Below are 18720 nucleotides of genomic sequence, written 5' to 3' on the forward strand. Positions count from 1 at the left end.
GTAGACATGAGTTCATACTGATATCTCCAACTGCAATCCAGCACCACAGGGTTCATTCCTGCATTTCTCCTTTGCATATTTGTAATTTCTTTTTCTAACAGTGAGATACCTGGCCATCATTATCTATATTTACTTATTTGTTCAAGCCTAGTATAGATGCAGTTACAGAATAGACAACCTGTACCCCTGTAAGAAACATTTACCAACCAGAGTACAGTGTTCCTATATAGTTCTTTTTGTCTCTAGCTCAGTGAGGTTATGTCATAAATCTGTAATACAGTTGGTGTCATTTGTCATAGTCCACATTCCATTCTGAGATCCCCTTGACATCCTCGGTAGAGATTTATTTTTTGGAAAAACTTGAAAAAAGTTCAGACTTTGTAACGTATTGTTCTATGGATTTTTGACAAGTCTGTAGACATACGTATCCATCATCACAGTACCATACAAAAAAGTTTCACCCTAAAAATTCCCACATGCAAGCCCTTTATAGTCAATCTCTTCCTCAATCTCTAACAACCACTTATCTATTTTCTCTCCCTATAGTGTTGCTTTTTCCAGAATTTCATATAAATAGGATCATACAATATGTACTCCCCAGATTATGACTACCAGAAAGTTTGGGAACCAATACTCTTGCTAATTCAGATACTATCTGATGAAGTACCAACATCCACTTCATCACTAAACTGGGAATCAGCTTCAATTGTTTGAGGGGCAAAGAGGTTTTTTTTCCTTCAAAGATAGATGAAACAATACAAGAAAAGCTTTGCTGTCCTACTCCCTCTCCAGAATATGGACTTCCACTTCCACCAATTTGAGTTGTATTTGTTTGTAAACCAGTTTATTCCAGTTATAATGTGATTATAATCATATAATCTAAGTACTTATTATGTGAACCTTTGAAATCTAGTGTAAAAAGAAAAAATATTCAAGGAAAACAAAGTTGAGTGTTTCGGAAAGACTCAAAAGTGAATTGCTTTAAAAGGTAAAAAAACTGCAATTGAGTTAGGTACGGGCAAGAAATGTGTCAAAAATCAGATGGAGAAATTATAAAAACCTAGAAATATTCTGCATTCCGATGGCTTTATACATGTTTTTAAATTCTTACTCTATTTTAAAGAAACTAAAAATGGAAATTGTGCATTATAGGTAAAAGTTAGACACAGAACTACAGAGCATCTATACTCAAAGAAAACAACAGTAGAAAAAAAAAAGGACTCAAACACTACCTGATTTCAAGACTTAGTATAAAGCTATAGTAATGAAGACAATGTAGTATTGAAATATAAACAAATAAATCACTGGAACAGAAGACAATCCAGGAATGGATTCATACATATATGACCAGTTGATTTTTTGCAAAGGTGACAAGGCAGTTAAATGGGGGAAAGGACAATCTTTTTCAACAAATGGTGCTGGATACCTGGATAATAATATGTAAAAAATAAAGAAACCATAAACTTTATCTCGTGCTGTATAAAAATTTAACATGAAACAGATCATAGGTTTCAATGTAAGAGCTAGAACTACAAAACCTCTAGAAAAAAACTTAGAATATATTTTTGGCCTTGGGTATGGCAAAGATTTCTCTTTTTTTCTTTTTTTTTTTTTTCTTTTTTGAGGCGGAGTCTCGCTCTGTCGCCCAGACTGGAGTGCAGTGGCCGGATCTCAGCTCACTGCAAGCTCCGCCTCCCGGGTTTACGCCATTCCCCTGCCCCAGCCTCCCAAGTAGCTGGGACTACAGGCGCCCGCCACTGCGCCCGGCTAGTTTTTTGTATTTTTTAGTAGAGACGGGGTTTCACCATGTTAGCCAGGATGGTCTCGATCTCCTGACCTCGTGATCCGCCCGTCTCGGCTTTCCAAAGTGCTGGGATTACAGGCTTGAGCCATCGCGCCCGGCCCAAAGATTTCTTAAACACAACACCAAAAGCACAAACTATCTTTAAAAATCAACATATTAGACTTCATCAAAATCTTCACCCTTTCCTCTTCAAAAACCATGACCATGAACATGAAAAGGCAACCCACAGACTGAGACAAAATGTTTTATATTTGTTCAAGGACTTGTGCCTAGACTATATAAAAATTTTTTTTTCATGAGACCAAGTCTCACTCTGTCCTCTGTCGCCCAGGCTGGAATGCAATGGCGTGATCTTGGCTCATTGCAACCTCCACCTTCTGGGTTCAAGCAATTCTCCTGCCTCAGCCTCCCAAGTAGCTGGGACTACAGGCACATGACACCACACCCAGCTCATTTTTTTGTATTTTTAGTAGAGACGGAGTTTCACAGTGTTAAGCAAGGATGGTCTCGATCTCCTGACCTCGTGATCTGCCCACCTTGGCCTCCCAAAGTGCTGGGATTATAAGCATGAGCCACCGTGCCCGGCCTAAATAATTCTTACAACTCAAAATAAGGAGACAGACAACCCAATTTATCTTTTTTTATATTTTTTTTATTTTTATTTATTTTTTATTTATTTATTTTTTTTAGATGGAGTCTCACTCTGTTGCCCAGGCTGGAGTACAGTGCTGTGATCTCGGCTCCTTGTAACCTCCACCTCGCAGGTTCAGATGATTCTCCTGTCTCTGCCTCTAGAGTAGCTGGGATTACAGGTGTGCACCACCACACCCAGCTAATTTTTGTATTTTTAGGAAAGACGGGGTTTCACCATGTTGGCCAAGGTAATCTCAAACTCCTGACCTCAAGTGATCCGCCTGCCTCAGCCTCCCAAAGTGCTGGGATTACAGGTGTGACCCACTGCGCCTGGCCCCCATTTTTTAAAAATGGGTGAATTTTTTGAATACTTCAAATTTAGGGACACTTAACCAAAGATATACACACAGCAAATAAATTAAAAGATGCTGCACATCATTAGTCATTACGGAAATGTAAATTAAGCCACACTGAAATACTACATGTGTCCACTAGAATGGACAAAATTAAAAAGAGTGACCATACCAAATGTTAGTGAGGATGTAGAAAAACTGGAACCATCCTATACTGCTAGTGGGAATGCAAAATGCTACAACCACTTTGGAAAACAAAACTGGTTTGGCAGTTTCTTCAAAAGTTAAGACATATACCTACTGTAAGATCCAATCATTCCACTCTTAGGTATTTACCCAAGATAAATGAAAACACATGTTCATACAACGACTTAGTCACAAATGCTCATACCAGCTTCAGTTCGAATAACCAAAATGTACAAATAACCCAAATGTCCATCAGCAGATTAATGGATAAACAAATTTTGGCAAATACATACAATGAAATACTACTCAGAAAGCAATCAGATGAATCTCAAATAATCATGCTGAGTAAAAGAAACCGGGTAAAATAGGACATGTCATGAAGGGGATGAGGAATCTCTTGGAGATAATAGATATGTTTGTCATATTGATCGTTGTGATGGTATTATGGGCACAATGTGTCAAAATTTATCAAACTGTCCACTTTATTTTTTTTTTTTTTGAGATGGAGTCTCTTTCTGTCACCCAGGCTGGAGTGCAGTGGTGCAATCTTGGTTCACTGCAACCTCTGCCTCCTGGGTTCAAGCGATTCTCCCACCTCAGCCTCCCAAGTAGCTGGGATTACAGGCACCCACCACCAATGCCTGGCTGATTTTTCTGTATTTTTAGTGAAGATGGGGTTTCACCATGTTGGCAAGGCTGGTCTTGAACTCTTGACCTCAAGTAATCCACCCGCTTCAGCTTCCCAAAGTGCTGGGATTACAGGCATGAGCCACCAAGCCCAGCCAAATTGTCTACTTTAAATATGCAACTTTAAATATGCCTTAAGAATTTGAAAAAGGAAATAAAAATTAAAAATCATTATGTCTTTAAATGTCCACTTTAAATATGCCAATTATATTTCAATAAAAATATTTTAAAGTTTATGGTGTATAGATACATACATATCATATAATCTTTTATGATTCCCTGCTGTAATTTTTTTATTCACCAACCAACTACAGGTTCCAATAGTGTCAAATGAGAGGGCTTCTACTCAACTTAGCCCCCAACACTCACTATCTTCACTAGCCCCGGAAAATGTCATCTATGCTCGTTGAAGGATGTCTGCTCTTCTCTGTCTAGAGAATTCTAGTGAGTATCTAGAGGTAATGAAATCTATACTGAATAAAACTAAATTAGCATTCCTTCCACTTCATATCCATTTTCATAAGGCAAGAGCTGTTTTATTGTAAATTCACTTGTATAATGAGAATCCTCTGGACATTGCTTAGTTGGGTTCTATTTGCAATTTATTCTGAACTTTATCCATTAATTACAAGCACAATGCATAACAATCATTACTACTAATCATCAAAATAAACAGATGAAGCACTCAAATGTATAAACGTTTTATTTAAAATTAGAGACTCAAATACAAATTAAGTACAATATAAAATAGTAAGTCTTCATAAAACAGATCATAACCACTTTAAATCATTTACTATTTCTACAACAAAATTAAAGAGAAATCTAAATACAGTCCAAAATCAAATTATTTTTAAACTCTTATTGTCAACATTAAAATTATTACAAAACATTCAAAGAGATTTAATTAGAAGATGAACAAGGCCAGGTGCAGTGGCTCACGCCTGTAATCCCAGCACTTTGGGAGGCCAAGGTGGGTGGATCACGAGGTCAAGAGATTGAGACCATCTTGGCCAACATGCTGAAACCCCAACTCTACTAAAATTATAAAAATTAGCTGGGCATGGTGGTGTGTGCCTGCAGTCTTAGCTACTCGGGAGGATGAGGCAGGAGAATCACTTGAACCAGGAGGTGGAGGTTGCAGTGAGCCGAGATCACGCCACTGCACTCCAGCCTGGCGCTAGAGTAAGACTCTGTCTCAAAAAAAAAAAAAAAGAAAAGAAAAAGAAAAAGAATAAAACTACAACAGAGTGATTCCTGCTATCCACTAAAATAAATAAGAATTAAAATTCAATGTGATTTCCATTCATCCACAGATAAAAACACCTCATTTTAAGAAGACAATTATCTATTTCTTTCCAAGGTTGTGAGGACTGCTTTGTTTATTTGACTTTTAATTTTAATATGGCACAACAAGCTTGATCAGTAAAAGCAATATCATTAACAATGTTTAGAATGTTCCTTACAGACCCTTTCTGCTTCACTTCATGAATGAGGGTATCATATATGTAACATTTCAAACATTATGACACAATAAATACCTTTTAAAGGTATGTGGCAAAATAAAAATATACTCTGGTTCAAACTGGTGTTTGGAAAAAATAAAAATATACATCAAAAAAATGAAGCCTTGGCCAGGCACAGTGGCTCACACCTGTCATCTCAGCACTTTGGGAGGCCGAAGCAGGCGGATCATTTGACATCAGGAGTTCAACACCAGCTTGGCCAACATGGTGAAACCCCATCTCTACTAAAAATACCAAAAAGTTAGCCGAGCCTTGTGGTTGCACACCTGTAATCCCAGCTATGCAGGAAGCTCAGGCAGGAGAATCGCTTGTACCCAGGAAGTGGAGGTTGCAGTAAGCTGAGACCAGCCTGGGTGACAAGAGTGAAACTGCCTCAAAAACAAACAAACAAACAACAACAACAACAAAAAACCAATGAAGTCTCTTCTTTCCTTTATGATGGGGAAATGATCTTATTCATTCTATTTTTTCTTTTACTGTCTTAATTCTTGAGAAAAAATGTTTTATATTTTTATTATCAATGTTATAAATCCAATTCTAAGACTTTGCACACACAAAAAAATACCAAGGGAGATAGTACAATATCTTAAGCTTGTATTTTCCTGAAATTATTGGTAAAAAGCAGAACTAGACTTAAGTAGATCACAGGAAAATACAGTATTATGGTGTTTGTATACAAAAAATAATCCAAATAAAAACACATGCTCAAGATGGCACCCACATTATTCCAGAATAAAGTTATTTACATATATACAATTATATGACTAAATAAATGAACATTTTCCTAAAACATGCATATTGTGAAGCCTTTTATAATTAAACTTTTAAAATCAAACTAAATTTCATATTATCAACTATCATGATTAGAGCTTTCTGCACACCAGGAGAGTCGAAATTTTAACATCTGTTCTACAAAACTGAAGATAAAATGTCATCAAACTCAGCATTTCTCTAGAAAATTTTATATACCTCAGCAACCTGTCATACTGCCTGTCATCAAATAAATGGACTCTAAAATGTAGTTATTCTTTTCAGAAATTTTTTTTTTTTGTAGAGAGGTGGGTCTTGCTATGTTGTCCAGGCTGGTCTTGAACTCCTGGTCTCAAGTGATCCTTCGGCCTCGGCCTCCCAAAGCGCTGGGATTACAGTCGTCAACCACCACACCTGGTCTCTTTTCTAAAACTTTAATTTCCACTATTGCTCTTTTGAAACCATTTTAATCAAGTCACATTTCTTGGAGAAAATTCACTCAAGGTTCTGAAGGAATTAGTTATTTTCTACAAGCAACTCTGTCATGAGTGATAGAGTTGTAGCTCTCTTAGAAGTTTTTTTCCCTCTTTCAAAGAGAACGAGAAATATGCAGAGATTTCCGTACTGACTCACTAAATGTAAAGATTAAGAGGCTGTGCTTTAGTTTCATCTTTGAAACAAAGAGATTCGAACAGAAATTCTTAAGCTTCCTTCCAACTCTTACATAGTATGATTCTGTGCTTCTGCAGGAATTCTTAATTGATAAACTGAGTCTTCCATAAATCAAGAGAACTGATGTGTACTAAAATAGCACAGCTGAACTAAACCTCTCCTTGTTAGGAAAAAAACACAAAGACCATGTTCAAAGCTCAACTTTCCAAACCTTACTAGACCCAGTCCCTCTTCAGCCAGACCAAAGAATAGCCCATAGGGTTAAAACCAAATATCTTAATTATATAAATTACTTTTAAAGTATAACGTAAACCCATTAAAATATATTAAGTCTATGCCAGTTTTCCTACATTCTAATTTACAATATTTTCATTTTATCTACATTCAAGATAATATCTACAGTGAAGGAAGGGGGGCTATTTAATATTCTTGCACTTCTAAACACTAGTAAAAGTTAAATAAAACACGGATGAAGAATAGAATATTAATAATGATCATATTCTGCCAAATTGTTAATGAAAGTACGCTGAGTACTATGTATGGGCTAGAGAAACAACGCAGAGGTAAAACCGGAAATCCTGCTAACAAGTGCTGATGATCAAACGAATTTAGTTATGTTACGCCATTACTTAAAAAAGGAGGGAGAGGATTTTAGCAGAAACCTATTTAGGAATACTGAATCATGACATTCCAGCAGCTTTTATGAAAAACTAATGTATAAAGTAGTATTTTGGTACTAGTGCAGTGCAGATTGGTTTTTCTTTGTCTAACTATGGACAGCAAGTGAGGCACTTAACTGTAAAATAGAAAAATAGAGTATATTTTAAAAGACATTCAAAATCATTCAGAAAAGATAATTAGCACTGTTGAAAAAAAGTTAGAAATTCCATTTTTATTTAACATGCATTCAATGTTACACGTTTCACTAAGGAAAATCCTTCTGAAAGTAAGATTATTGTTTTATTTATAAGAAACAGAAAATATTTCCTTTTCAAGGGATTCTGGATTTCTAAGAATAAAATCCAAGTCGTCTCAACCTGAGTGCTACATATTTATAAACTGAGAAAAATACATCTTACCACACAGGAAAAATGTTATGACTATCAACAAATACCATGAGCTGGGAGCAGCGGCTCCTGCTTATAATCCCAGATACTCAGGAGGCTGAAGTGGGAGGATCACTTGAGCCAGGAGTTCGAGGTTATAGTGAACTATGATCACGGCACTGCACCAACAGAGCCAGACTCCATCTCTTTAAAAAACAACAACAAATGCCACGTACCATGTGATCCTCAACTTTATCCTTGAAGGATCAGATGCTTTTATTTTATATAACTTCAAAGAAGGGCACCTAACGACTACAACAGAATAATTAATAGATATTTAGCACCTAAATTTAGAGAACACTTAAGTATTGCCATAGTTTTAAATAGCTGTATATCTGTACGTTGAGGGAAACCAAATACATATTGTTCAATGATATTATCCTTAATTACAAATGCATCTACCTACAATATTCAAACACAATCTTATTGCTCCCTTAAGTTGCAGACATATATATCCCTTTTAACAAGTAAAGGGAGGTTTATTATTTCTTCACCATCATTAAATTGTCTTCCAAATGTGGCACTTTTTCAGGTTAGACAAAAAGCAGTTCCTAAAAAGTCATTCATATTCGACCATTAGTATTACTTTAAATGTTCTTCTCTATGGGACAGAAGTCAAAATTGAAGGGAATGGCTGTAGACCTTCTGTTGAAATACATAATATAAGCAGGAACAGAGGAGATGAACATACATTAATTTCTGACAACATACTGGCACATAAATGCTTATCTATAGGGTGAAAAAGCACTTAACGAAAGGATAAAGATTTGCCATGACAGTATTTCAAGTGAATGGAGACTAGTGTTTCCTTTCTTCATATCTAAGTGAAATATTCTTGTGTTGCGTAAGTAAACTTGACTTTAATTCTGGATAGAACACTTTACTTCATATGTTAAAACTGATGCATGACATTAACTGAAGTTTTCCACCAGGCAATTTAATCATTCCCATTGAGAAATCTTATAATCCTACCTTTTCTTAATTTACTTATAGAAAGGCTTTCCTTGACTCTGAAAGGAGGGAAAAGGGCTTTAAAAAAACATTTTACACCAGGGAGACTGGCAAATTTCAATAGTTCACAATCCTCATATTTCTCATTTATATTTGCTTTATCAAATTTCATTCCTTACTATATAATTAATTTTCTCAGACACAGAAGAGCCAAAATTCTCTTATTTATATATTTAAGGTATTTTTTTTATTTTCTTTAATATATGCTAGCTTATTTATGAAAGTAAATGAGTACATGAAAGGAACAGGAACATTGTTGATGCAATTCAGTTAAGAAATAAAGTGCATATAGCTGTCAATATAAATAGTTTGGTACCTTACAGCTAAGTAAAAAGCTAACAAAATCAAAATGAAAACTCAGCTCAATATCTAGAATCTGAAAAATATGAGACATGAATACAAATTCTATATAAATAGTAACAAAATTAGGGGTACGGAGTACTCCCCTCCAAAAAAAAAAAAGGCAACTGAAAGTATTTTTAAGAAAAGTGGGTATCTGCTTCCCAAAAGACCAGAACATGCTACACAGTAACACCAACATGCAATAGCTGAAACGCAGAATCACATTCTGGCTGCTGCCCTTGAACTTCTGCATTTAATTTAGAATTCTCTTGTGTCTGGCTAATTTCACCTTGCAAAGGAGGAGATATGCCATGACTCTCATCTACAGAAGCACCGTCAGACAAGGTATCTAACTGTACTGGGAAACAAGCAATGTGAACTTTACTATCTCTTGTCTCTCTATCAAAACTGGTCCTCTCATCAGCATCTTCCAGCTGTTGAACTGAAGTTAAATACTGTTCAAGCAGACTATTGTCCTGCTCATTATTTGAGCTTTCCTTATTCCACTCACCATGTTCCTCACTAACATCCCCTAAATCTGATTCTTTGCCATATCTCACTGTGTCAATGGAATTCCCCATTATGGAGCTTTCACTGCCTTCTGTGGAACTTTTCTCAAAATCCAACGAATCCCGCAAAGAATGAACTTGTTCTGTTAGAGAGGAATGAAAACCAGAGTCTGGAAATTCTGGTAATGATTTATCTTGAGGAGCTACATCAGAAGCAATGAACCAATCAGCATTTTGATCAGAAGAGGACTCCTGGCTTTGGGTAAATAATGGAGGTTTCGATGGCACAAGAGTACTTGATATAGGAAGAACATCAGTATGCCAGGAACTTAGACGCTGGTCCACTGTCTGTTGCCAAACCTGTAGAGACCTTACCTATAAACCAGAGAATACAGTTGTATTATAACATAAAAAGTGTCTTTTTTGTTTGTTTTTGAGACAGAGTCTCGCTCTGTCACCCAGGCTGGAGTGCAGTGGCACAATCACAGCTCACTGCAGCATCAACCTCCTGGGCTCAAGTGATCCTCCCACCCCACCTCTGCCTCCTAAGCAGCTAGGACTCCAGGTGTCCACCACCATGTCTGGCTCTTTTTTTTCCTTTCTTTTTTGAGATGGAGTTTCGCTCTTGTCACCCAGGCTGGAGTGCAATGGCGCAATATCGGCTCACTGCAACCTCCGCCTCTCAGGTTCGAGCAATTCTCCTGCCTCAGCTTCCCAAGTAGCTGGGATGACAGGCGCCCACCACCACACGTGGCTAATTTTCTATTTTTAGTAGAGACAGGGTTTCCCCATGTTGGTCAGGCTGGTCTCAAACTCCTGACCTCAGGTGGTCCGCCCACCTTGGCCTCCCAAAGTGCTGGGATTACAGGCAGGAGCCACTGTGTCCATTCATCTGGCTAATTTTAAAAAATTTTTTGTAGAGATGGGGTCTCACTTTGTTGCCCAGGATAGTCTTGAACTCCTGGGCTCAAGCAATCCTCCTGCCTTGGCCTCCCAAGTGCTGGGATTACGGGCACAAGCCACTGCACCCCACCTGTCTATTTTACAATTTTCCTTTGAGCTCTTTTCTCCAGCAGTCATGAAGCTGGCAAATGGTAGAATTGGAGCTAGAAACTGCTGACTCCCTTTATCTTTTCCACAGCATCCCAAGCCTAAAACCAGACTGGCACAAATGGTACATGTCCCTGGTAACAAAAGGCCTTCACCAGGAGTGGGGATGGGCCAAAGCAATTCCCTTGCTTCTATTAGAAAAACAGCCAGAAGCACAACAGTATATGTCTAGCTGACTAAGGGGTCAATAATGTATTCAAGATATAATGAGATCTAGTCAATAAGACAGGTTAGAGCCCTTGATATAAGAAGATCCCTATAAAATAAGCCTCATTTTAGATACCCAGGTAGAGATTGGAATTTTTAAGTATTATCTAACAATACAGTATATGCAACTTTCTAAAATACCTAAAAATATACCAAATTCTTGATAATATGACCTCTACATTTCTAAAGTATAACAAAAATTCCAAAATTTTACTGCAAATACTGCAAACAAGAACGCAATATGTACAGTTTTTAGTTTTCCTTTGATCCCCCTCCAAGGTAATTACTGACAGCAACTTGATGCATATCCTTCCATACTTTTTTCTAGGTAGTATTTTCAAATACACAGGGAAGCTGAGCACACTGGTCTGTGCCTGTAGTCCCAGCTGCTTGGGAGGCTGCAGCAGAAGGATCACTTGGGGAGTTCAAGGCTGTAATGCGCTAATGCTGTTTTTTTTACTAAACAGTATTATTTTGGAGATCTTTCCATGTCGGTCAATACTATTACCTTATTCTTTTTAACTGTTCCATGGTATTCCACAGTATTATTGCTCTATAATTTAACCATTCCTCTATTGTTGGTAACTACAAAACCTTACAAATCAATAATTATTTTTTCATTTTATAGGTCAAATCTTATTATAACAAATTTGGCCAGGTGATGTGGCTCACTTTAGGAGGCTGAGGAGGAACATTGCTTGAGCCCAGAAGTCTGAGACCAGCCTGGGCAATATAGCAAGACCCGATTTCTATAAAAGAGAAGAAATGAAAATTGTATTAAAATATTTTCAAGAAATTACCATCAAGAAGTATTTGATGTGATACAATGCTAGTAAAACCAACTGCCTAAATTATCCCTAAAATATGCTATTACAGGATTCAAATACTCTCCTATACAGTTATGAATACTTTTTAGGATGTGCATATTGTAGCCATATACTATCTTAATCACCATTCATTCAAATATTCCCAAAAGACAGATCAACAGCTACATGAAACTTCAAATTGGGGATGTTGTATCTATTGGAAAGCTCTAACAACCTTCAATTAAGCCACTTTCCTCCTGCTTTATACTATTTTGTTTTTCTTGTCAAAATTGTCAGAGTATTTTTCTTCAGATTAAATAAAATGCAATAAAGTTCACTGTCTTAGTTCAGAGTTAGTGGCAAAGAACACAAGCCATACCCTTAACCTTGAACAAGAGTGCTTTAATACACCTGAGTACTCTACGATTATCTCAATGAATATACAAGTTTTATTTGATCACATACGAGGTAAGTCAGAAGGAGGGAGTTTACCTGGTTCCAAAGGAATCTGAAAGCTTCTTCTTGTACAAATTTTTTAATACGTTCTTCATCTCTTTCTTTTCGTAATCTACAATAATTCAAAACACATTATTGACATAAGGAAGGGTGCTTCGACTCATACTTCCTGTTACAACTAATAAACACACGCATTGCAAAGAGATTAATAATCTAATAGTTGTCTTTCCCACTTTCAGAATATCTAAATTAAAAACTTTATTTTATTTTTATTTATTTAAACTCAGAATCAAAATGGAACAGTTTTATAAGTGACATCATAAACCTTAATTTTGAACTGTGACTCAAAGTAGAAGCCAAATGAGATAGACTGAAATACAGGTATTAGTTCTACAAACTATTTCCAATAATAAAATGTTAAATGGCTCTTTGTCTGGCTTCAGTTTCTCAGCCAAACAAACCGAAGCAACAGAAAGTGCAAAAAAGGAGTGGCTATCCAAAGCCTCCAAAACAATTAAGGGTCACACTTAAGTATTCATGATCGCAGCTTGAAACACCCTCTCCTAAAGACTAATCCCATCAAACTTCACTATTCTGTTTGCCCAGGTCTCTGACCTACTCCCTGCTAATAAGAGACCTCCCATCCATTATTACTCATTCATTAAAGTCTTAGCTCTGGGCTCACTGCTGTTGTCTCCATACTTAGGCCTATCACAAACCTAAGGCTCCTCTTTAGTGATCCATTATCACCCAAACTGTCAACACCATTTTGTTCCACACCTGACCCAATTCTCTGCTTTCTCTAGCCCCCCAAGCCTTTCTCCTGTGCCATCTAGAACTTCTGAATTATAATCAGCAAAATCCCTTATATACTCCATGTCTCTCTGAACTTTTCCTTGTCCAAAGCAGACCCACTTCTGAGAGCACGATAGCCCTCTGAAGTAGAAGCTATTTTTCCCTCTCACACATCAGGGTTGAAAGATTGCTTCTCACTGTTGTTTTCAAATGATTCTTCATCTCCCTCCTTTAACTCCTGCCATCCTGCTAAATTTCCCTCTTTGTCAAGTACTGACCTTCTACCATCTGCTCCTGTTCACTGAAGTCTCAGCACCAGGCTTTCTCTTTGCCCCATACCTGTCATAATTTTTGGAGAACTCAACATTCACATGGATGCTCTAACAATAATCCACCCCATGTCAGTCACCCATTCTCATAGGTGACCCTAGACCAAATCATTTTGACTACACCACTTTCAGAAATGGTTCTAAGCACCCAACACCAACCACTACTTCCTATCCTCCCAGTTCACTTGCTATTGTACCCTACTGCAACAATCCAGACCTCCAGTCCAATGATCCTTCCCTCCTGCCTTCAGTTCCCTTTGACTTCATTTAAAATTCCAGCCAGGTTGGGCACAGTGGATCATGCCTGTAATCCCAGCACTTTGGGAGGCCAAGGCACACAGATCACCTGAGGTCAGGAATTTGAGACCAGGCTGGCCTACATAGTGAAACCCTGTCTGCACTAAAAATGAAAAAAAACAAATTAGCTGGGCATGTGGCGGGTTCCTGTAATCCCAGCTACTCGGGAGGCTGAGGCAGGAGGATTACTTGAACCTGGGAGGCAGAGGTTGCAATGAGCCGATATCGCGCCACTGCACTCCAGCCTAGGTGACAAGAGCAAGACTCCATCTAAAAAAAAATTTTTTTAATAAAAATAAAATTCCAGCCAGCAAGGTGACTCACACCTGTAATCCCAGAACTTTAGGAGGCTGAGGCAGGAGGATTGCTTGAGGCCGGGAGTTCAAGACCAGCCTGGGCAACACAGACTTCATTTCTTTAAAAAAATATATATTTTTAATTAGCTGGGCATGGTGGTGCACGCCTATAGTCCCAGCTACTTGGGAGCCTGAAGTGGGAGAATCCCTTGAACCCAGGAGTTCAAGGTTATAGTGAGCTATGATCATGCCTCTACACTCCAGCCTCAGCGACAGGGCAAGACCCTGTCTCAAAAAAATATAAAATCTAAGATCTACCATTTTTACTCCCTCTCAAATATCTTCAGCTCTCTTGCCCTTCCCCCGCTCTCTCTACAATATCACCTAGGAAAAAAATCATTCCTGGCTGAACAAAATTAACCACGCCTGAATCAGAACAGAATAGCTAAGAATTGCCGATGAAAATCATACAACCTGACCTATTATTTTACACTTTTAAGTATTTTCTCACATCGTCCAGCAACCCTCCTCCATTTTCCTCATAAGGTCATCCTTAAGATGACTACGTCACACCTCATACTTCTTTCCTTACACTTCCTTCACCCCCTCCTCATTTTCAGGCGCTGACCACATCTTATACATTAATGAAAAAGCAGCAGCATCAGACAAGACTTTTTCCCATCTCCCACCATCAAACCTACCACCTTACCTGCTCCTGCTCCCATCTGAGGCCACTTCCTCTACTTCAACACTGCATTTCTTCCTCTCTTACCTTCTTAAGAACTGCAATCCTGGCCGGGTGCAATGGCTCATGCCTGTAATCCCAGCAGTTTGGGAGGCTGAGGTTGGCGGATCACAAGGTCAGGAGATCAAAACCACCCTGGCTAACACGGTGAAACCCCGTCTCTACTAAAAATACAAAAAATTAGCTGGGCGTGGTAGCAGGCGCCTGTAGTCCCAGCTACTCTGAAGGCTGAGGCAGGAGAATGGCCTGAACCTGGGAGGTGGCGCTTGCAGTGAGCCGAAATGGCGCCACTGCACTCCAGCCTGGGCAACAGGGCAGACTCCCTTTCAAAAAAAAAAAAAAAGAACTACAATCCTGCTCTTACTTTTTTTTTTTTCTGCACCATCAGTTTTTCCCTCCTTATTTATTCATTCCATCAACACATGAACACACTCTGTATCTCTCATCTCCAAAAGAGAATGTTCCTTTAGTCTAGATTTCTCCTCCAGAGATACCACTTAACTCTCTTTTTTCATGTTTTCCTTAACTCTTTCTGAGAATTGGCTACACTCATCCTTCAAACTTTTTACCTCTTATTCACTATTCAACCCATTCCAAAATGGCCTTCATCCCCCTACACCACTGAAGCTGCTCTTGGGAAGGTCATTGTGCAGTAAAGAGTTAACTCAGCAGGACTCGGATGTTCAAACACTGTACATTGCAAAGATAAGATGACTGGTCCTTGACTGACTCCAGGGAGATAATCTCCAAGCCCTTGGAATATCCTGACTGAAATAGAATATCTTTATACACCTGGGGTCTTGGTCCACATTAGGTAGTTTAGGCAATCAATGATTTCTAGTCAACATCTGTTGTGTTCACCTGGGGTCCTGAGCCATGGAGTATCAGTGTGACCTCTATGTGGCCTGAGGTCTAAATAGTTAAGATCAGTTACATGGGTACTCAATACCTATGTGACTGGCCCACAATAAAAACCCTGGACACCAAAGATGAGGTAACTTTTGCCAGTTGGCAATACTTTATATGTGTTATCATACATCATTGCTGAGAGAATTAAGCCCTGCCTGTACAACACTGGGAGAGAACAACTGGAAGCTTGCACCTCATCTCTCCTGGACTCTGCCCTAGGCACCTTTTTTCTTTACTGATTCTAATCTGTATCCTTTTGCTGTAATGAACCATAATGACAAACAGAATAATATTTTCCCAAGTTCTGTGAGTCCTTTTAGCAAATCACCCAACCTGAGGATAGTCTGGAGAATCACCAACACAGTCACCAATAGTCTCCAACTGCCAAGTCTAATGCCTGTGTCCTCTCTATGGCACCTCCAATCTCCTGAAAGTTTCTCCTGTTGAAGGTGGAACTCTCCTAGTTTTCCTACCACTCTGGCTGCCCTTTCTCAGTATCCTTTGCTGCCTCTTCCTCTTCTACCTGATAATACCAATAAATATTACTAGTCACAATATTAATGAAATCCTAACTTTCCTGGGTTAGCAGTCAGTAAAACATATGAGCCATGGGATTAAGGAATAATCCTATTGTAATCCTATAGAATTTTAGCCCCTTCTGAATCCCTGCTATTAATTCTTATGTCATGTACCGAATTCCATGTAGACTTCATCATCTTCTCATTTTTATACTTAGCTTTTCAATGTTTTCTATATCTTTCTATGTTTAGAATTACAGATCCCTATAAAGCTCACGTTCATTGAACATTTATCACTATACTGCATCTATGTATCAAGTCCTTTGCTGGGGATGGAGATGCAGCAGACAGAACAGATGGTCTCTGCTCTCCAGATGCTTTCAGTACACTGTAGGAGACAACCAAACCAACAGTGGCTACATGGTATGAAAAGTGTTATAATCACAGATGCACAGTGTTCTGAATCAACTGTAAGACTCTAACACCCTCAAACCAACAAAACAGTGCATCAAAAGGACTTCTGACCCACCTCCTTATTTCATCAGTTAAGCAGACAATGTGCTCTTGCATTCTGCGTAGCCGGATTTCGTAACGCACATCTTTGGCTTGAGGGTTGTAGTTCCTGGCATAAAATCCCCGCCAACAGGCCTGAAGCTTGGTGGCTGCATCATTTAATTTCTGAAGGGCAACTTTGTCTTGTCCCAAAACAACAGATCTCTGGGTTAAAATCATGGGAAGTTTCTCTGAAGTTGCTTGAGATATGGTTTCTTTATTTTCTGGTTGTGTATTTTCTGGTTTCTTTATCTCTGGTTGTTTCTGTCCAGCTGACTCAGGAAAAAATGTAAGACTGTGGTTATCATCCTTCAAGATAGCGCTGATTATTGTTGGCTCAGGACAAGGTAATAGTCCAGCGTTCTCATTTACCTCTGTATTGATTTCACTTCTCATCATTTGAACAGAATTCTCATTTGCAGCCCATAAAGGCTTTTCCTCTTCCTTATCCAACACCTGGCTTTCCAGCCCTTTCACAGATTCATCTGCAACACCATCATCTTCTAGGCCCAAGTTAATGCCCTGCAGTCTCAGCTCAACTGTAGGTGATAGTGGCGATAGTCCTGATGCAACTGGCATAAAAGTAGACTCTGAAGAGAGAAGACTACAGTTTAACTTGTCCTCATCTGTCTGTATGTCTTCCAGGTGCAGATCATTTCGAGAATATCTTGTAGTATGTACAGAGGCTGGAAAATTATTCTTAACCGCAAATAACTGATCATCATTACTGCTTATCCCAACCCAAGAATTGACTTGAATGACGGGTTCTAGAAGAATCAACAGAGTATCATTTAAACCACTAAATATTTACATTTTAGTTATGTTCCTTTAATGAAATCTATTCCTTGAAATAGAGTAAAATGCGAAAAAATCCCCTCAGTGATTTCTTGCAACATGCCTAAAACATCAAACCAAACATTTTTAAGAAAATGAATTCTTGTGATAATTAAAATATTCATCAAAGCATCAGGTCTATACAAAAGGTAGCAGTCCTTGAAATGTTTCTTAAAATTAGAAATATAGGAGTTATAATATACATACATATATAGGTATGTATATACATAGATATGTATAAGATCTAAATGATTACTGAAGTTAGCAAACTAACAAAAAATTATGAAAATATGCACCTTTTTCTGCTTTATGATGCCAGGAAAATTAAACAACTTGGAGAAAAAGGATCAGAGATAAATTAATTTCTTACCACTTTCCTGGGATATCTGGCAATCTTGAACAGGGCTTGAATGCTCAGGAATAAGGGATGCTCTTGTTTCAACAGGAACAAGAGGAGACAATTCTTCATTTTGGCTTTGGTTCATCAACTGCCTCTGGTGAAACCTAAAAATCAATAACATCTGGTCTGATTTAACACAAACCAAAAAAAGAAAGATTTTCTGCTTCCTAGGTAACAATGTCAAAAAGGTAGAAGTTTACAAGTTCTCAAAGTAGGTACTTTTAATTACTGCCAAATTATAAATCCTCATTTGAAAGCACTGCATAGAGAAGGTTAACAAACTTATTTTGTAATTGCAAAGACAGACACCCTCCTATGCACACATATACACATACAAAAACATTTAAAGGCAGGATCTCTGATAAAGAAAGTAAATATTAAATGCTTCTGGCAATACTTTTTCTCTTTTTTTCACTGTACGCTTTGAAGGCAGATACACCTCTTAAGTATCCAAAAACCTACAAGAAACACCTACATTAAGGAACAAATAGGTCGGGCATGGTGGTGTGCACCTGTAATCCCAGCACTTTGGGAGGCCCAGGCAGGTGAATCACTGGAGCTCAGGAGTTCAAGATCAGCCTGGCCAACATGATGAAACCCCATCTCTACAAAAAATATAAAAAATGAGCCAGGGCATGGTGGTTCATGCCTGTAGTCCCAGCTACTTGGGGGTCTGAAGAGGGAGGCTCATTTGAGCCCAGGAGACTGAAGATGCAGGGAGCTGAGACTGAGGTTGCAGGAAGCTGAGACCACCACTGCACTCCAACCTGGGTGACAAAGTGAGCCCCTGCCTCAAAAAAAAAAAAGCGGGGGGGCAGGGGCGGGCCGAGGGCAGACATAGTAGCTCATGACTGTAATCCCAGCACTTTGGGAGGCCAAGGCGGGCAGAT

General features: G+C 38.4%; 1 protein-coding gene across 2 annotated transcripts in view; it reads right to left on the bottom strand.

Annotated features, from left to right (window-relative positions):
* Nucleotides 1–7481: 7481 nt before the first annotated feature.
* The window catches only part of CEP97 (centrosomal protein 97), a 36727-nt gene continuing 25488 nt past the window's right edge, over nt 7482–18720 (bottom strand). Inside the window, exons 8-11 of one of the 2 annotated variants that reach the window (XM_033211417.1) lie at nt 17801–17934; nt 16574–17363; nt 12192–12267; nt 7482–9951 (exon numbers count right to left, since the gene is read on the bottom strand). In XM_033211417.1, coding sequence (XP_033067308.1) covers nt 9247–9951; nt 12192–12267; nt 16574–17363; nt 17801–17934 — 1705 coding nt within the window. In that variant the 3' untranslated portion in view covers nt 7482–9246. The remainder of the gene's footprint in view (nt 9952–12191; nt 12268–16573; nt 17364–17800; nt 17935–18720) is intronic. The other variant, XM_033211418.1, reaches the window with a different exon arrangement.

This window comes from Trachypithecus francoisi, unplaced genomic scaffold (assembly GCF_009764315.1).
Source record: "Trachypithecus francoisi isolate TF-2019V2 unplaced genomic scaffold, Tfra_2.0 Lachesis_group0, whole genome shotgun sequence".
Lineage (NCBI taxonomy): Eukaryota > Metazoa > Chordata > Mammalia > Primates > Cercopithecidae > Trachypithecus > Trachypithecus francoisi.